Below are 19178 nucleotides of genomic sequence, written 5' to 3'. Positions count from 1 at the left end.
CAGATCCGTAGTGGCCCTCTTGGATGCCGCAAGCCGCACTTGGAGTTGCATCTCACCGGTCCGGAGTAACTTGCATGCATCTCATCGAAAAAAGTTCGTGCATCAAAGTGTGGCTGCATCTCAAAACCTTGACGCAAGGGACATGGGAACTGAAGATGGACGCTAGTTGTTGAGCTTCCACAATGCAAGGGGTTCCGGAACCCTTTCGCGAGTGCAACATTCGTCACTAAACCAGTCTATATCGTCGCCTCGATCCGACATATACAGGGTATATTGGTCTGACCAACCTGGCTGCATTCGGAGGGACATGCATCAGCCTCTTTTACTGGGGAAGTTCTGCCGGTCGATACAACCTTATAATTGGGGTTTTCTGATTAATCGCAAGCTTGCAAACCCAATAGGCTTTTTGCTCCCATCTGCAACTAGAATAAGCAGTGACATTCATTACTTAGATTGCTTTCCCTTGCATACTGTTCTCGTCTCCGTTCCGACCGCCACAACGGTGAACAGCGCGGTCGAGAGAAACGGCTTCTTGGTCCGAGACAAGGAAAGATTCTAGTCTGAAATCTTGTTCTGGATACTTGGATTCTAGCTGAACTTTTTTTGCTTTCATTACACCGATGGCTGGGGGAACAAGATCCTGCCAAGAGGAGTTACTTCTAGTGTCAGAGACAAGTGGCGTTGGCACTGCATGTAAGGGATGAAAGTTGGTATAACAAGTAATTCTAGATGAGAAATCGAATGATATGATGTTGACTGAACATATGGGCTAGCCATTTTGAAAAGAGATGAGGCATCAGCTGGTCAAGGGTCTTGGTGTAAGTGGTGGCTGAAGTAAAGTGAGAGTTGACGGCTGGGTTTCTCGCATCTTGAAAGAATACAATGAAGGCCAATGAGCAGCAGAAAGAGTATCGCAGTCCTTTTTCTCTCCGACTTGTCTCTAGTTATTATTACCATGTCTTAAAAGTTGAGAGTATGTGTTCTTAAGTACAAGACTCTATGTCTATAGGGTAGCTGGAACTCATGATGAGTTTGAAGGTTCTTGGTGAGAGGCATGGACATTACTCACTGTACATACTAGAGTATCTATTAGGATCTATGATATGATAAGGTTTCGCAGTCCTCATTGTCATGTTATGTAGAAGCAATCTGATTACGCCTTTCCTGTTTTGTGAACAACCAAGACTCATGCCGATACCATCAATTCGTTTGAGAGACAGTTGGTCTAGTGAAAAGCAAGAACTGATAGTGTACGGATGCTGATTTTGAACCCAGTGCGAAAGAGAGGATTACATGAGGTAACCAACTGGTCTTTAATTATCTTAAGGCTTCATTATCAGATTAATAATTTCCCGATATTACGGAGGATGATACCGATTGATGACAGGATCACGCACTGTATTCATACTACTGAAACAGTTGCCAGGCACAGTACGAACTCTCTTCCCCGACGAACCCGGCCGGAGCGGCAAATTTCTCCGCGCCGACTAACACCGAGCTCGCAGTCCAAATCCAAATGCCTTGCATCATCGGACATCTCCAAGCCCGTCGCAAATCTACCTGGTAGTCGATTTCCCCTCCAACCTACAACTCACAACAAATGTCTGTCGCTAGCACGATTAAAGGTGACATGTCGCAGCAAGTCCGATCACTCGTGAGTTGTCCCCCTCCCGCACAGAGGGAATTGCCGCCCTTAAGCAAATCTGCAGGGATGATGGCAAAAAAGCCATGCACCTTGACAAATATTTGATCATGGCTGATTATTTCGTTCGCGCAGTACCGCCAATTATTACGGCAAGGTTCGCAGTTCTCTGCGTACAACTTCCGCGAGTATGCGAAGCGACGGACGAGAGATGCTTTCCGAGAGCACCAGGGCGAGCAGGATAGCCGAAAGGTGCAGGAGTTGGTCCAGCATGGAATTAAGGAGCTTCAGAGCTTGAAGGTGCGTGGGGGATACATGTGTGTTTCAAAATAAGGGCAAATTGCTGACAGCGAGCAGCGACAAACAGTCATCAGCCAGTTCTACCAAATCGACCGGTTAGTCGTTGAGGGTGGTATCTCGGTAAGTTATGCCTACAGAAGACATATGACCATTATCCTAACTTCAACCAGGGCAAGCAGACGGGCAACAACCAGGAGATTCTCAGACAGAAGGAGCAGGGGTAAGCAGGAAAAAACGAAGTTATCGCCACCAATTGCTAATTATTTTTTATAGTTACGACTAAAGATGATTCGCTATCACGAAAACTTGAAACGACTGGATAAAATATAAAAGAGACGACTCGAGTGTACAGTAGCATGGATTTGGGGATAATGTATATGTATCAGATACCAAGGATCAGAGGCGTCAACGAGCCATGAGGGATGCCTTTAGGTTGGAGGAAGCGTACCGAGGCTCGAGTAATAGACGAAGAATCACAATCTTGACCCCATTTCGCCTTTTAGTTGTCTTTGTCCAATGATGGTGCTTGTTCATGTGGTTTGTCGATGCGGTGGATAGACCATGGGAAAGGTATTCACAGGAGCAGCCTAGAGAGCAAAAAGAGATAGGTATTAACAGATGCTATGCATCATCTTTAGACTATCAACGAGAAAATAAAGCTCACGGTAACCTTTTCATCTGTACTTCAACGGTCGTTGACTCGAGATTCCTTCTAAAGTGTATTACGTCAGCGGGGAACGGCGAATTCAATTGGTCAACTAACAATGACATTTGACAGCCATCGCGAATCGCGACTCAGCCTCGTACAACTAATTCTCCAAGAACATATCTTACGACAGCGCGAGCATCCCAATCGAATTCGAGTAGAGCATTTGTTTTATATCATTATCATAGATAGTATACGAGTCCTTTCTGTCTTGTATTAGCAGCGATGGCGCCTGGAGTAAGTCCTCGTTTGCTTCCCCTGCGCATGCAATCAATCACTAAACTTAATTAGACGCGTCGCGCCAATCGAGCTGGGTACGCCGAGCATGACGATTTTGAAGGTATGATGATTTTGAGTGCGCCCGACGACGACGCGTGTTAACGATTTAAAGGTCTGCCCGTGCGACAATGGCGACAAGAATGGATAAGCGTTGCGCCGCCGCAACAGCAAGAACAAAGTCAACAAAATGATGTCTGGTCAATCGATCTGCCCCATGGCATGCCGAAGGATTCGCATCTGCTTCCCGCACATAGCCAGGAGCTTCTTGCCGCCGCACGATCCGGACGACTGTACAAAAGACCTGCGCCAGCCGAAGAGGAGGAGAACGACGCTGATGCAGCTCCTGAGAAGACAGAGAAGAAAGAAGAAGATACAGGCGCTAGAGGATTCAGTGTCAAGGTCTGGAAACAGCTGCCACGAAACCTTGATAATTCTGGTGCGTCGCATCTCGCCAAGCGACAAAAGAACACCGTGACAATCGCCAGTCGGACAGTCGAAGAAAAGGTCCAGGGACCAACAGTTACGAGGGCGACTATCAGGAGAATCGATGCCGCTGGAAACCCATATACAGAGGAGGTTACCCTAGGTGAGGGTCAGAAGGTTCAGGGCGAAATCGTTTCAACTAGAATCGAACCTGCGCCTGCCGCCGGCTTAGAGCCTCTTGCTACGACACCTGTGCCCAACCGACGACGACCTCCACCTCCCAAGAGAAAGACCAAGGCTGGTCCTGGTCGCGGAAAGAAGAAGATCAAGAACCCTCTGCCTGAAACTGGAGCTCCCGTCGTGGCACCCGCTGGAACTGCAGATGGTGCCACCCCTGCCGTTCCCATCAAGCCTGAGAACCCCGCAGAAGCTGTACGTTGGGATCTGCAGATTTGTTCTACCCGGTTACTGACTTTTTATAGGCTATTAAACAAGAGCGCGAAGACTCGGCCAATCGGGACAGTTCAATGGTCGATGCGGATGATGACGATGACGATGAAGATGGAGAAGATGACGAAGGTGATGAAGCTGAAGATGGTGACGGAACACCAGCTCCGGCGGACGGTCAGGCGAGCGGTGAAAACAACAAGCAGCAAGATCACGAAATGACGGATGCTGCCCCCACAACGACCACCGAGGCTGCTCCCGCCCCGCCTCCTGCTCCTGTGCCTGCTCCAGCTGAACCTCCTGTTGCTGTTGCTGTTGCTCCCGCAAACGAAGACACTGATGTTGTTATGGAAAACGATTCTTCTGAACCTGCACAAGAAAGCGCTGCAAACCTAGCGCCACCTGCCCTCACGCCTGAAGAATCAAGGGTTGAAGGCAGTCCTCTCAAGAACGTTGTCATGCCCTCGCCTACAAAGGAAGACACAGAGCAGATACTCCAAGAATCACTTAACGCACCTTTCGCCGATATTGATGAGAAGAAGGAGCCTCAACTGACCGAGGAAAATCTCAAAGAGGTATCTTTGGAACCCCCTGTTAATGACAATGAGCCTCATGCATCAGGCGTCGATGAAGAGCACCTTCTGAAAACGGCTGCGAATGCTGCGTTCGGAATTGACCAACCGCCAGTAGTAGGACCCGCGGCTGAACCTGCTGAGTCAACCGTGGCCGAGCCGCCATCGACGATTGTCGGAGAGGCCCCTGAAGCTGCAACTGATCGCGATATTCCCATGTTGGAGCCAACTGATAATGAAGCGCTGCTGCCTCCTCCACCTGAAGAAGTGGGCAATATTGCTGCTTCGCCTCCGGGAAGCTCTGGTGGACAAGGACATTCTGCCCCTGGAAGTGAGGCCAAGCTTCCCTTTGACATTCTACCTGGCGAAGAAGCTCTTCCGTCAAGACCGCAATTGGAACAGAAGGACACTGGTTTGACAGAAGACAGCATCAGACCCGATGACTCAGCTTCAATCACTGCACCTGTCTCTGACGTTCCTGATATTCCAACTGCTCCTCCTTCAGTTGTTGAGCCCCCAGCAGAGCCCCCTGCTGAAACTACCTTGCAAGAGTCTGCAGCAGAGGAGGCTAAGTCACCAACACCGCCTCAAGCAGAGGTCAAGGAGGAGTCCATTCCTCCCGCTGTTGAAGAAGTTACCAGGGGAGAATCTCCTGATGTGATGGCCAGCTTGATGGATAAGCTTGATCAGGAACATGCAGACATAGAGACCATCAAGGAAGATTTGCCAACTCCACCAGTGCCTGCGCCAGTGGAAGAGTCTGTGCCCGAGGCTCCTACGGAGATGGACATTGAACCCACTGTTGAACCTGTTGCTGAACCTATCGAAGAGCCTGTTGCCGAGTCTGGACCCGACCCTGTTGCTGAGACTGAGGTCAAGCCAAGTGTCGAGGCACCTGTTGAGGCACCTGTAGAAACACCTACAGAAGCACCCACAGAAGCAGCGGCCGATGTACCCCCCGAGCCAGCCTCAATACCATCAGAGGCTCCGCAAGAACCAGTTGATGAGCCCATGGTTACTGAGCCTATGGCTGCTGAGGAAGAAAAGCCCAGTGATCCTGTCCTTGAAGCCCCTGCTGTAGAGGCCCCCATAGTGCCGGAGCCTATGGAGGCTGAGGCAGAAAAGAAGGAGGAAGAAATTAAGAAGGAGGTCGATACCGCTTCTCTCGAGGCACCCACGAGCCAATAGACTGTTGGAGGAGGGGCCTATTCACAACCTAACTGGATGTCGATTATTGGACAATGGCAATAAGAGATGGAGTTTGTATAATACGGTTACTTTCAGGGCCAATTAGCTCTAATGATTTCATGGACAACAGGGAATACAAATTATGTCTATTACAAGTTCAGTCTTGCATATAAATATCAATCGAGTATGTTAAACTAATCCGCCACTTGCTTCTCTTGCTGAAACGCTATTTCTACTCGTAGCAAGGGCCTCTTGAATCATCTTTGCTTTCTTCTTCTCGGGCATCGCATATCGGCCATGCATGCGAAAGCCTCGAGCATGTGCATTACTCAACCCCAGCAGCGCCGCACTCCCAAGCAACAACCCAATAAGCACAATCGCACCCGCCTGCGTCATGTTTCCTCCCAGCGCAGCAGACATGTATACCATAAGCTTAGCCACTGCCTCAAGATAGCCTTCGAGGACCGACTGCGCACGTAGCCAAGCGTGCGTAACGATGGCTTGTAGATCTGCATCCGGGCCGCGAAGTCGCACGCTGTGTCCTCCGCCGAAGTCGATGCGGTACTCTGTCATGATCAGGCTCTCGGGGGTAGGTTCTGAGTGTGTCATGCGTTGTTTTATGGCCCAGATGTTGAGAATACGTGAGATTATCAGCGTGAGCATTATAGCTAGACCCCACCAGTCTTCTAGAATGACCATGAAGGATATAGATGATAGTGTTATGATGGGGCTGCCGAGGTAGAGAAGATGACTGAGCCAGTCGACATCAGAGAGTGAAGTCCAATCATTATGATCCGCATCGTCGTCGTCTCCCTCTTCGTCGGCGATTTTCTTCTTTTCGAGCGCTTTTCCAACAATCTTGACCACATCCCACGGTGTATCTATCCCCACGTTTAAAGTGATGCTGTCCTCGCCATCTTTACACAAACTCTTGAGGTAACTCGCCGTCATTGTATTCTTAACAGCATACTGCATTTCGCCGAGTGCTTGTGTGGACAGAGCCATTAAACCAACGGGGGCTTCGCGTTCGAGGTCGTCGCATGCTTGTTGGTAGTGTAAGCCGGGGGCGAGGACGAAGGCGTCCACCCAAGAGGCACCGCCGGTGAGAGCTGTTCTGCGGGATATTGTGCGGAGGTCGGCTAGGACGAGGAGACCGCTTGCGGAGAGGGTTATGCTCGGGAGGGGAGTGTCGGTCCATGATGGGATGAGAGATCGGGGCTGTTTGGTGTAAGTGGGTGGTTGTTAGGGAGAGAGGCGAAACGAACTTCCATGTCAAATACCAGCTGTTGGGCATCGATCATCACAAGGGTCGATCAAACAGAGATTGCCAGAGACATTACTACATACTATGAAGACGGGGCTTATATATAATCTATCGATATGTGCAGCTCGGCAGATAACTCGATGATGCCATTTCTTCGATTTGCATACGCATGACCACTACATGAGAACTCATCCCGAGACGGGTTCTGATTTAAAACAAAGAAACTTCCGAAGAAGCCTTGATTTCCCTCATTCTTGAGATTCGTAAGGTATAAGTCTGAGGTCCTGGTCCATGTTAAACTGTAAGACATTGAGTTGTGTTAGTGGCACGGGATCTGTTACTACGCGTGGGGCGGTCTCATGATTGGAACTCGCGCGCAAATAAATGTACAGAGTATAATTTATATGCCGAGAAGATCAAACCTTGGTCTTTTAATGTTATATAGGAGTTCACTCTGACTGGCTAGTGTCTTTCTTCGCTTCTTGAGTGGTCGACGATTTGTTCGAATGCCGTTGAATGTGGTGTCTCATGTTTGTGATAGGCTCAGCAACGCATCACACTACGCTTTAACAACGAACACAAACGGCGTTTGATGTACAAGATTAATCTTTACACCATCTATAATAAACATTTCTAGTAATATTCATTGTAGTTATGATCATTCTATCTTATCTTGCTCAGACAGTTCAAGTTTGAAACTGACCTACCCTAAGCTTCCCCCGATGACTAAGCATTGCGCAACGAACAGATAGCCCATCATGATGCAACACCCTAGCTCTCTCTGAAGCTCCCAAGTGTGAAGCCCGCATAAACGCCCTCAACACAACCACAATGCGGCTCTCACTCCAGCCATTGCTCCTTCTGGCGCTATCGTCCCTCGGCGCCGCCGTCTTCCAGGATGAAGTCGGCCACATCGATTTCCACCACGCGCTCGTCGGCGTCCCCCAGGTCGAGACCACCTTCTTCCATCGACCACGAAAGTCAGACAAGGCGAGCCTCCTCTACACACTCAGCGACGTCGGCATTGTCGGCGCCGTGAACCCCAGCAACGGCGCTGTTGTCTGGCGTCAGCAGATTGCCGACGATATCACCAATGGCGGCGGTTTCTTGCGCGCGGCTGAGGGCGAGCACTGGGTTGCTGCGGCGTATGGCTCCAAGGTGCAGGCTTGGGATGCGCTGACTGGTCGTAACGTGTGGCACAACGAGTTCAAGGGCGAGGTTAAGGATCTGGAGATTCTCGAGTTGACTGAGAGCTCTAGAAAGGATGTTTTGGTTTTGTACGATGAGGACGGCACTACAGTTCTACGACGTATACATGGTACTCTGGGTCAGGTCGTTTGGGAGTTCCGAGAGGTTGCCCACAACATTCCCCTCCAGGTCTCTACCGATATCTCCAAGATCTACGTTGTCAGCCTCCACGGATCGCCTGCTTCTTATAGCCTCAAGGTTACTGCCCTCGATACCCTCACCGGAGGACGACTGGATGACTTTGCCATTGGCACCAGGGGCGATGTTCATGGACCCAAGGACGTCATGTTTGTCGGCGGCAACTCGGCTGCTCCTATCCTTGCCTGGACTGATAGCACCCTTACCAAGCTCAAGGTGAACGTTTTGGGTAGCAAGACAACTCAGGACCTCCAGTTGCCCGCCGACGCTGCTTCTGTTGTTATTCACGCGCCTCATCTCACCCAGTCTCAGCCTCACTTCCTGGTCCATACCCGAACCAAGACTGGAAACAAGGCCGAAGTTTACCACACCGACTTGAAGAACAGCAAGGTCTCCAAGGCCTACGAGTTGCCTCACCTTTCTGGCCCAGGCGCCTTTTCCACCAGCTCCGACGGAGCTAACGTCTATTTTGCTCGCGTGACTGAGGATGAGACTTTGGTTGTCTCGTCCGAGTCCCACGCTGTACTGGCTCGTTGGGCTTTCAAGCCTGCTGGCGATATTGAAGCTGTTCATGCTGTTGCTGAGGTTATCAAGAAATCTGGTACTGAAGGCTTTGCTATTCGAGCTGCTGCTGTTACCAAGTCTGACGACTGGGTCATGGTCCGCAACGGCGAGGTCGACTGGAAACGTCCTGAAGGTCTCTCTGCTGCCGTCGCTGCCGTCTGGGCTGATGTCCCTGGTGTCGAGAACCTGGCCAAGGTCTTGGAGGAGGAGGCCCACACCAACCCTCTCCAGGCCTACATCCACCGTGTCACCCGTCACATGAACGACCTCCAGTATCTTCCCGACTACCTTGCATCTCTCCCCGAGCGCTTCATTTCCAGCATCTCCGGCGGTGAAACTGTCAGCAAGAAGGAGGGTCTGCACCGAGATACCTTTGGCTTCAACAAGCTTGTTGTCCTTGTAACTCGCCGTGGCCGCATGTATGGCTTGAGCACTGAGCACAAGGGTCAGGTTGTCTGGTCCAAGTCTGTCCTTCCCCAACTTTCTGGCGAGACCCTCGATGTCAAGGGTATGTATGCCAAGGACGAGGGTGTTGTTACACTGCGTGGCGCCAAGGGCGAGTACGTTGCTATCAAGAGTGACACAGGCGATGTTGTCGAGGTCATGCCCGCGGGATCTCTTCCTCGTGTATCCAGCACCGTCGTTGTTGACAGCCCCGCTGGTAACTGGCTTCTCCCTGTCGGTGCCAACGGAGAAGTCGGACCCGTCCCAGCTGGTTTTACTCCTAGCCAGACCATTGTTGTCCGAGGCGAGGGAGAGACTCTCAAGGGTATCAAGTTTGTTGAATCAGGTAACAAGGTTTCCGCGGAGGAGATTTGGCAGCTCCAGCTCTTCCGTGGTCAGAAGATCGTCGAGATTGCCAAGCCTGATTCTCACGACCCTGTCGCTTCTATTGGTCGTGTTCTGGCCGATCGTCGCGTCAGCTACAAGTACCTCAACCCCAACACTATTGTGGTTGCTGCCATTGACGAGGCTTCTTCCTCATTGTCCGTTCAGCTGGTTGACACCATCTCGGGTCAGATTCTGGCGTCCCAGTCTTATGCTGGCGTCGACTCTACTAAGCCCATCTCTTGCACTATGGCTGAGAACTGGTATGCATGCACTTTCTTCGGACAGTACACTCTTGAGGATGGAACCAAGCGATCCATTCGGGGCAACCATATTGTTATTACCGACCTCTACGAATCTTCCTCGCCCAACGACCGTGGTCCTCTGGGTGATGCCGAGACCTACTCTCCTCTCAAGCCCGTCGACTCCCCAGCTGGACCTGCTCTGCCTTGGGCTGAGTCGCAAGCTTACGTTCTGTCTCAGCCACTGGACTCTCTGTCGGTAACACAGACTCGACAAGGCATTGCGAACCGTCAGGTTCTTGCCTACCTTCCCGAAGCACACTCCATCGCCGGCTTGTCCCGCCAGGTTCTCGACGCCCGACGACCCGTTGGCCGCGACTCAACACCAGCTGAGAAGGAAGCCGAGGGTCTCATCCAGTACACCCCTAGCATTGAGATCGATCCCCGATCAATCATTTCTCACCAGCGAAACGTTGTGGGTGTGAAGAACATCCTCGCCACGCCAGTCATTGTGGAGAGCACAAGTCTGATTGTAGCCTATGGCGTGGATGTCTTTGGAACACGACTTGCTCCCAGTGGCATGTTTGATATTCTGGGAGATGGATTTAACAAGTCCACTCTCATTCTGACTGTCGTGTCACTGCTGGGCGGTGTGCTGTTCCTTTCACCAATGGTAAGAATTCCTTTCCGAATATGCAGACCGGACACTTTGCTAACCTCGTTTAGGTGAGGAGAAAACAAATCAACAGGGGCTGGGAGTCTTAGAGACTGAAAAGAGAGGGCATGTCATATTAGGAGCTAATTACTAGAGCTGGCCGACACGAGGCCAATGGGAGCGAGTATAGGATATAGGGTTATGATGCTGTAAATGGAAATAAAGTACTGTATTTTCTCTACGTCATGCCGTGACTTGACGGATGGAAGTGTCAGCCTCGAAATGTAACGATCCAAACGTCCTACTAACAAAGAAAAAAGCCACGAGCTCATAGTCAACGCCCGAGATCGGGGTCTCCGTGTTTCCCGTTGGGCGGAGTAAATAACGGGCTTGGCGCCACGGACTGTCGCGGGGCTTGAAGCCGGAGAGGGTGACAAGACGGGGAATTTCTTTGCTTACGGACAGGTACAGCAACGTAGTCCAAGTACGGTACTCTGTACAGCAGTCTACTGCATGTACAGTAAGCACACATGGATCCCAAGTCTCGTATCACTGCTGATCGGGCCTGCATATGGATCGTTTTTGCATCGTATAACAATGAAGATTATAGGACTTGTTTTCCACGGGTGGTGAGATGACAAGATGGGCTTTTGATGTCAGCAGCTTTACGTCAATGTAATAATAATAATATGCCTTGTGGTAACACATAACAGGACTTTGGCGAACTGTCACGGTACCGTGAGCAAATTTCACGGTAAGGATTCATGATTTTTCTCTGGGGTATATTGGGGAACACGAGAGAGGCGTTTTGGAAGGACGAATTAGCTGCGAGGAGAACATGATGTGACAGGTTGTTGCTTTTTGCGGGGTAATTGGGCTGAATCAATCGAACGAAGGATTTATTTTTAGGATGGAATGAGTTGTTGTTTTTGGAGAGCGGTAGGTATTTACTCTTTTGGATGTTGGATGTTGTGTCTGTTTGAAGTGTAATGGTGAGTTGTCTAAGCAGTACCTTGTAGTCATGTCAACAGCATAATCTACCATGTTAAGAAAAGCAATGATACAATTAATCTGATTTAATGTACTCTATAAACATCGTCCAACAGTAACACCACATCTGTAGGGCTGGCAGCTTCGATCGTGTGACTTGTTCTAGCGCTGTCGTGTAAGTGGCTTGCTTGCTTGCCTGTTCCAGCCCATCTACCCAGATCCCGTCTAGCTTTTCTCTCCAACAAAAAGTCAACGTTGCAAGCGAATCCGATCAAAAGGTAGATGGAAAGTGGCATAGTCACATTCCCGCCATTCCAAGCAACTCGTATAGGTAGGCACAGAATGCTGCTATTCGTTGTAGCAAGTCTCCTGTTGCAAAACGGGAGGGAAAGAAACGAAAATAGCATCAGGCAGACAGTCTAGGACTAGAGCCCCGAGTTCCGAAGAGGGCAGACTTGCCAGCTCGTGTAAGTGAGACTCACCACACAAGAATAGCAACAGATATCAAGAAGTAGGACTTGCATGCACTCGAAATCAAGTATATAAACCACTCCATCCTCTCTCTCAAATCGACTTCTTTTCCTCATCACTCTCATCAACACAAGCATCTTTCTACTACATTCTACAAACAACACTCGCTCAAAACCACACACACTCCTCCAAACAAACCACCAACCGCAAACATGAAGTTCACCGCCGTCGCCATCACTGCTCTCGCCTCCGTCGCTGCCGCGTCTCCTCTCGACGTTGCTACCAGTGGCTGCAAGCCCGGTACCTACTCCTGCACTCCCGACAAGACTGGCTGGCAGGTCTGCGATGTCACCAGCAAGTGGGTGGTAAGTCACAAACACACTCTATCTTCCAACTCAAAGTAACCATTGACTGACATTACCAAAGGCTGCTGGAGTTTGCCCTCCCAAGACCGGCTGTGTCTTCTACAAGAAGAGCGCCAGCCCCTACTGTGTCCCTCCCGGCTTCAAGTTCCCCCAGTAAGCTTTCAAAGCGATGAGATAGCCATGGGAGTTCTTTGATTGGATTGTCTTACACTCTCGACAACGACTTCTATCTCTGCGGCTTGGGTTCCGACTTGTGCATTTGGTCTTTTTTTATATACTTGTTTTCATGCACACTGCATGAGGTCCTTTCCTTAGAAATGTTGATAGAAACATGGCACATACACAGAAACAGCATGTGGGGGTTTCAAGATCGTATATTAGTTACTCAAGCATAGCATCTTCAATCTACTGCATTGCCCCTTTACTTGATGAGCTGCTTAAGAACACTTGAGTGAACTGTCTTTCAGTACCTGGCACTAAAATTGACACTCATTTCGGAATCCTGGATCACATGAACTCTTTCATATTGTGTTCAATTTCTTGTCAATGCTATCAAAGTGCCTAAATATGCTGCCCTAATACAAAAACGCCATGGAGTTGCGTCCAAATTCATCTAGTTGTTGTAACTCAACACTCACCCTGCCAGTTCTTGCTAATCCAATCGGCCATGTGATACGTAAAAGAACCCTCAATATAACGCTCAACATCAGCGTCACTAAAATGGCCCGCTCCTGCAAGTCTGAGGGCAGGGATAATCCATGGCTGGATAAAGTCTAGAAATACAAAGTCAACTGTGTCTGGCTCACCATCCTTGGGCATGTTAATCTCAGCCTGGACACAGTTGGGCTGCTGATAAAATTTGACTGGCTCGTGAATGGTATCATCGCCGTCGGCGCCGATATCGTCTATGGTAGTATAGCCGGCAGTCAAACCAGGTTTATCGAAGAGACTTCGAAGTTCGAGACGAGGCTCTTCTGCATCTATCTTGTTCTTCTCAAACTGAGCCTTCATAACGGGAGCGGGGAACGCTTGCTCGGGCATGGCCATATACTTAACATCAAGGCCGTTCTCAGAAAAGATTCTTTCAGCGCTGTTGAGGAGATCAATGACCTTGGCAGCGGCTTTGTATGGGACGTCAGGGATGTATTTAAATCCACTGTCAAAGGGGCAGACAGCATAAGTGCTGTCTCGTGTGAAACCGCCCTTGAAAATGTCAAATCGAATACCACCAGTGTTGAAGATGGCCAGTCTCGACTTGTCTTTACGATCCTTGCGAGTGATGACATCGGGCAAGAGGTGATTGGAGATCCAATGATAAATACTATCCTCGTCAGTGGGCTTGGCCCGAGCCATCCAGAGTGTTTTTGGAGCGCAGCCGAACGTGTAATCGAGCTGAAGAGCCTTGCGGGCACGGGTAATCATCTTGCTGACTCTCTTGCCATTCTCTGTGGGGAATGTAGTTTCGTTAAGACCAGTGTGATAGTGTAGGCCATAGAGGTTGTTGTCGATGTATCGGCGAGTAAAGGTAGGAGAAGCAGCTGCCTCGACTTCCTTGGTACTGCCTTTCTTAATACCGTCTATTGACATCCATCCAATGGTCTCGAAATAGCGGCCACTGGCTATAGCCAAAGCCTTGGAGTCATACTGGACAGTATCGCGAACATGCGCATGGCCACCGAAGAAAGCGATGGGAATGTGCCAGTTCTGTTTGCGAATGGCAGTATAGATAACCTTGAACTCTTCCATGCGAAGACCAACATGGCCAACCACGACGAAGAGATCAGGCTTCTCATGGATAGCTTCCTGGAACCAATCTTCCTTGATAGTGTCCTCCACGGGCTGAACAACCGTGTTGTTGGCATTTCCGGTAAAGTCAAAGAGAAAGCCGAACGCCACAATGTTGAGACCCTGGTTCTTTGTCTTGAACTTCTTGTAGCGCGGGGCTTGGGGAACGCGATCGCCGGTCTCGAAACTGATGTAGTCAAGGTTGGATGCAAGGTAGCTGTTTTTGTAGTTGGGAACAGTGGTGTTGTGTTCCATATCAGCCGAGTAGGCTTTGTAAAGCTCATGATTGCCGGTAGACATGATGTCGACGTCGGCTTCGGCGTAGATGTCATATTGGAAGAGGCCCTTAGGGGTTGAAGCGTCGTATAAGCCATTGCCCTCGATGCGATCGCCAGTATCGATGACTAGTAGGTCGGATCCCCTCTTGTCGGCTTGGTCGCGCATATGCTTGGTGAAGGAGATGTAGTCACCCCAATCAGCAGAATATTGAGGTCTGGAGAGTCAGCCACAGCTTGTCGTGGAACGGATAGAGAACATACTCTTGTAAGTGGCCGCCAATCCAGCCATGTGTATCCGTTGTGTGGATAAAGTTAATCTGACCCCAAGTAAGGTCTCTCATGGGACCTGGTACCGGCGCTGCAGCTCCGGGTTGCGAGGCGCGAGCTACAGCGACCAGCGCTGAGCCAGCAGCAAGTGTTTTACTCCGGAGAATCATGTTGGAGAAGTGAGACAGTGAAGAGATTAATGGTTGAACAAGAGGATGAAACCGTCTTGTGTTGATGGAGATGAAGAGGAAGAAGAGTGACCGCCGAGTTCGGGTCGATGGGAAGTATGATAAGGTAGCTTCACGCTAGAATGACGTGGTAGGGGACCCTGAGGGACAACAGGGCTTTGTGGGTGATGATTGGATACGATGTCCGAGTTATGTGCGTATCTAAGCAATTCTGACGAATAGGAAGGCTGAGAACTCTCCCCGCAAGGGGTCATGCATCAACGATAGCGCATGCTTCAGCGGACCACGAGGACGCGCATTCATGAACCATGACCCGTGACGATAGATGTTATGGATAGTACTGGATAGACCGCCTATTTGTTAAGGGAGTGTATAGAGACGTAAAGGTGAAGATTGGATTGTTTGAGTAATAACGGCTATAGAGATGATTGCCCCACCAACTCATCATGACTCTTTGGCATACTGATCAGAAAGAAGAACAGTCAGTGTCATCCTCTGATGTTATTACCACAAACCAACATCTGTTAGCTTTCTTACAAGATTAGCAGCAAGCCCATTGTGACAATCAGATCAATACTGGAAGCATAGTCAAATGTCAAACTATTCACTTATGTACTTCTTACACCGCAAACTTATGAGTTGATTTCTCCAAATGCCCCCGAATTGCGGCTCAATACAAACTTTCCCATCTTGGCATGATAATGCGAGGCCGCTGGCTGCAGCAGGTAATAGGTTGAAGCTCTGTACAAGTGGATCTCTGTCCGCCGGTACGAAATACGAGACGGAAGCTCCACTTTCGGCCGCTGCGTTTCCCGGTGCCCGGTATATGAACGGGCTTTGGAACGGCCTTGAGTGAGTAACATGTCTATAAGTAACGCATCGCTTCTGCTATCTTGTTTATATGCTTGGTACATGGCAACTTAATATTGAGGATTTGGCACAAGAGTAACTTAACTCATCAACCCATTTGCGTCAAGATGCCAGAGACCGGGACTCGGAGAACTCCGTTAGCAACGAATTGGAGTAAGTTGGTCACCCATGATTGACCCCCAAGCAATCACTAACAGCATACATACAGCAAATAACTTCAACATGGAAAACGTATCAAACAGACTCAACATCAACTCAGAAAAAGAATCTCAGGACCTTTTGCTTCGAAACATCAGAGCATTGCCAGAACGAGAGCCACTACCACCTAGCACAATGGCCTCTTCATCAACACAACTACCACTCATGTCTCGTACGTGGTATTTGACTCTAGAAAGTAGCAAACAGCTAATTTGAGCCAGGGAGAGACTCAGAATCATGTAATACGACAAGAAACAACGTCTGGATTGCAAGGACAGTACGAGCTGCCATGTCTGGTGTTTTGTCTAAGCCATAATCCCACTGTATCAGCCTTTGTATATACAACGGAAGCTAAAGAAAGCACGGATAATTATTTATGCTAGACTTCTGGATAAACCGTGAGTATCGAGAAGCAATAACCCGATAATAAAACGTTGAAAGGTCTAGAGAGTAATTGTGACAGAAGGAAATGCAGCATTAATGGATGTAATGTGATAGTCTCGGCCAATTTGTCTTGGTTACCCCCACGTGGTTTTGCACTAGCGACCATCCTTCTTCAGCTCATCCATTCCCTTGCGAGCCCAGACTTTTGGTCACCCTCCTTTAGATCAGATATCAGACGCCACAATAGCTTTGATTTTCAGCTGGGATCGACTGTTTTACGCTTCTTTTATCAATCATTTTCTATTACCTATTCTTTTCAACCTTGATTCTTTTCATTGCTGCTGTTACCAGTCAGAGTGTTGGTTATAGGCTCATCTCCGTTTGACATTCCCTCCTCAGTGGAACCTAGGCCTGTAAGCACTGTAACATCCCCTGCTACAACCAACTGACAGGGGAGCTTTGACCTCTTCCCGGCTGCCGCCGCGGCGAACTCCCCTCCCCGACCCGCTGGCGCAAGCCGCCACCAAGGATTAAAGAAGCACCATCTCGAGGACGTTTGACCTTTTCTAGTAAAGCACCGTCCCTTGGCTCCCGATAGATCGTGGGTACTTTTTAGGTGTCTCTCCAATTAGATTTCTTTCTGTCTATAACTTGTCTGATTCTGGGTTGGATCCGTTAAAGCTTGGGGACAGAAAAAGAAGAAAAAAATTATTCACATGATAGTAGACCCGATCAGTTGGGACAGGGTTTTGGGCGCAAAAAGGATAAGATGAGTAGTCGACCCTCTTCCTATTTGTTTCTTCTTCTCTCTCGTTGAGAAACTAAAAGACAAAAAGATCGTCGCTGTTTTAAAACGGCGTCTCCGTTGTCGATCACCAACTTAATCGCCTCCGATAAACCTTTCTAGTGGGCGCATTCTTTTTTTTTTCGCGACCGACCTAAAATACCCCACGACACCTCGACCTTGCAACCAGCTCATGTTGATCCTTTTCTCCTCGACCACCTCTTCCTTTATATACCTAGCGGCGCATTATATGTGCCGTGTCAGTTCATAAGAACCCGGCGAGCGACTTTGAGTCTTTGCGCTTGCTGCATCTGGAGACGATAGAAAGACTTCATCCAATACAGATATCACTATATACAAATATCATTGCGACAGGTTTACGAGGTATGTTGCGACAGCAGCACAATTGAAGACAACCACTAACATCTCTAGATACTTCTATACGATACCCTCGAATAAACATGTCTGCGAACCAACCCATCGCTGTAGGCGACTCCAAAGGCCCAACCGCCGACGCCGTCCAAACCTCGTCGGCCTCTGCAACCACCAACCAAGATGCCGCCGTCAGCCAAGGCATTCACACCCTCGAGGTCAAGTCTGTCCACTGGTACAGCTACTTGACCACAGTCGACTTCTGGGTTGTCCTCGCTCTCGGACAGGTTCTTGCTCTGTGCATCACCGCCACCAACACCTTTACCAGCTTCCTCGCCAATGCGGGCACCAACATCCCCGCCTTCCAGACCGTCTTCAACTACATCCTCATGTTCCTCATCTACACTCCCGTCTTTCTTTACAAAGATGGTATTAGTGGTTGGTGGAAGATTGCTGTCAAGGATGGCTGGAAGTATCTCATCATGGCGTTCCTGGACGTTGAGGGAAACTACTTTACTGTTTTGGCCTACCGATACACCAACGTCTTGTCTGCCCAGCTCATCAACTTCTGGGCCATCGTCTGTGTCGTTGTCATTTCCTTCTTCCTTCTCAAGGTCCGCTACAGAATCTTCCAGATCATTGGTATCTTGGTCTGCTGTGGTGGTATGGGTATCCTGATTGGCAGTGATCACATCAGCGGTACCAACGGTGGTAGCGGTCTTGACATGGTCAAGGGTGACTTGTTCGCCCTTCTCGGTGCTACTCTCTACGGTACCACCAACGTGTTTGAGGAGTGGCTCGTGTCTCGAGCTCACTTGTACCACGTCTTGTCTTTCCTGGGTCTGTTTGGCATGTGTATCAACGGAGTCCAGGCCGCCATCTTTGACCGTGAGTCTTTCGATAACGCTACCTGGAACGGTAAGGTTATCGGCTGGATCGTCGGTTACACTCTGTGCCTGAACCTTTTCTACATTCTCGTCCCCATCATGCTGCGCATGGGAAGTGCGGCGTTCCTCAACATTTCGTTGCTGACTGCCAACTTCTGGGGCGTCATTATCGGAATCAGGGTCTTTGGCTACACAATTCACTTCCTGTACCCCATCGCTTTTGTTCTTATCATCATTGGACAGCTTATCTACTTTGTCACTGGTAGCATGCTCAGTGATTCCAAGAAGCCTTGGTTGGGTGATAACCAGGAGGGTGGTGTTTTGGGTTTCGGTACTGCCAAGCTCAAGGCTCTCAATGCTGCGCGCAAGGCCCAGATGGAGTCTGAGACTGGCAACAACGAGTCTTAGGTTCAAATGATTGTATGATCAGTGGATGCCAGGTTTTGTATTACTTTTGGATAAATACCCTGGATATTCATAGTTGTGCAGATGGTGCTGTAGGAGGATGATGAGAAATAAGTTTCATGATTAATACAAAGATATAATACTATCCAAACATCAGTCTAGAGTCATTCCTGCCATCTTGTACCTTGTCTGAGCTCGTATCAACGTTTCGTCTCTGCTCTATAGCAGGCAGAAAGTGCACGCCGATTAGTTAGCCTGTTGGGTGGGTTCACGACAGCGCCTTCTGCGCTGTGGCTCGCCGTGTTAACCTAGCTGAATCAACATCTCTTGTGCACGCACCTCAGGGTACCAGAAGAATTGGCCGCTGAGAACATAAGAGACGAAATTAGTAGGTCATTTTATGCTACTAAAACTATAGTCTTTAGGCTAATTATTTTT

At 49.2% G+C, this 19178-nt stretch overlaps 8 protein-coding genes across 8 annotated transcripts, besides 1 other annotated feature; 6 read left to right on the top strand and 2 right to left on the bottom strand.

Moving 5' to 3' along the window:
- Nucleotides 1-1600: 1600 nt before the first annotated feature.
- Nucleotides 1601-2225, top strand: FPSE_04340 (uncharacterized protein; the record flags this gene model as incomplete). Its single annotated transcript, XM_009257458.1, has 5 exons — nucleotides 1601-1654; nucleotides 1778-1942; nucleotides 2000-2062; nucleotides 2113-2162; nucleotides 2216-2225. The coding sequence occupies 5 exons, from the start codon at nucleotides 1601-1603 to the stop codon at nucleotides 2223-2225; spliced, it is 342 nt and encodes a 113-aa protein (XP_009255733.1).
- A 648-nt stretch (nucleotides 2226-2873) lies between these two features.
- Nucleotides 2874-5557, top strand: FPSE_04339 (uncharacterized protein; the record flags this gene model as incomplete). The annotated part of the gene is made up of 4 exons (XM_009257457.1): nucleotides 2874-2885; nucleotides 2940-2988; nucleotides 3040-3782; nucleotides 3833-5557. 4 exons carry the CDS (start codon nucleotides 2874-2876, stop codon nucleotides 5555-5557), a joined length of 2529 nt encoding a protein of 842 aa, XP_009255732.1.
- Nucleotides 3890-3951: a microsatellite.
- A 189-nt stretch (nucleotides 5558-5746) lies between the features above and the next one.
- FPSE_04338 (uncharacterized protein) lies at nucleotides 5747-6828 on the bottom strand (the record flags this gene model as incomplete). Its single annotated transcript, XM_009257456.1, has 2 exons — nucleotides 5747-6775; nucleotides 6823-6828. The coding sequence occupies 2 exons, from the start codon at nucleotides 6826-6828 to the stop codon at nucleotides 5747-5749; spliced, it is 1035 nt and encodes a 344-aa protein (XP_009255731.1).
- An 824-nt stretch (nucleotides 6829-7652) lies between these two features.
- Nucleotides 7653-10606, top strand: FPSE_04337 (uncharacterized protein; the record flags this gene model as incomplete). Its single annotated transcript, XM_009257455.1, has 2 exons — nucleotides 7653-10514; nucleotides 10568-10606. The coding sequence occupies 2 exons, from the start codon at nucleotides 7653-7655 to the stop codon at nucleotides 10604-10606; spliced, it is 2901 nt and encodes a 966-aa protein (XP_009255730.1).
- Nucleotides 10607-12169: 1563 nt separating this feature from the next.
- FPSE_04336 (uncharacterized protein) lies at nucleotides 12170-12479 on the top strand (the record flags this gene model as incomplete). The annotated part of the gene is made up of 2 exons (XM_009257454.1): nucleotides 12170-12322; nucleotides 12384-12479. 2 exons carry the CDS (start codon nucleotides 12170-12172, stop codon nucleotides 12477-12479), a joined length of 249 nt encoding a protein of 82 aa, XP_009255729.1.
- A 470-nt stretch (nucleotides 12480-12949) lies between these two features.
- Nucleotides 12950-14822, bottom strand: FPSE_04335 (uncharacterized protein; the record flags this gene model as incomplete). Its single annotated transcript, XM_009257453.1, has 2 exons — nucleotides 12950-14600; nucleotides 14647-14822. The coding sequence occupies 2 exons, from the start codon at nucleotides 14820-14822 to the stop codon at nucleotides 12950-12952; spliced, it is 1827 nt and encodes a 608-aa protein (XP_009255728.1).
- A 995-nt stretch (nucleotides 14823-15817) lies between these two features.
- FPSE_04334 (uncharacterized protein) lies at nucleotides 15818-16224 on the top strand (the record flags this gene model as incomplete). Its single annotated transcript, XM_009257452.1, has 3 exons — nucleotides 15818-15863; nucleotides 15919-16080; nucleotides 16130-16224. The coding sequence occupies 3 exons, from the start codon at nucleotides 15818-15820 to the stop codon at nucleotides 16222-16224; spliced, it is 303 nt and encodes a 100-aa protein (XP_009255727.1).
- Nucleotides 16225-17537: 1313 nt separating this feature from the next.
- FPSE_04333 (uncharacterized protein) lies at nucleotides 17538-18743 on the top strand (the record flags this gene model as incomplete). Its single annotated transcript, XM_009257451.1, has 1 exon — nucleotides 17538-18743. One exon carries the CDS (start codon nucleotides 17538-17540, stop codon nucleotides 18741-18743), a length of 1206 nt encoding a protein of 401 aa, XP_009255726.1.
- Nucleotides 18744-19178: the final 435 nt, after the last annotated feature.

This window comes from Fusarium pseudograminearum, chromosome 1, assembly GCF_000303195.2.
Source record: "Fusarium pseudograminearum CS3096 chromosome 1, whole genome shotgun sequence".
NCBI classification, from domain to species: domain Eukaryota; kingdom Fungi; phylum Ascomycota; class Sordariomycetes; order Hypocreales; family Nectriaceae; genus Fusarium; species Fusarium pseudograminearum.
The sequence above is the reverse complement of the archived record's forward strand: the minus strand, read 5'-3'. Positions and strand labels throughout refer to the sequence as shown.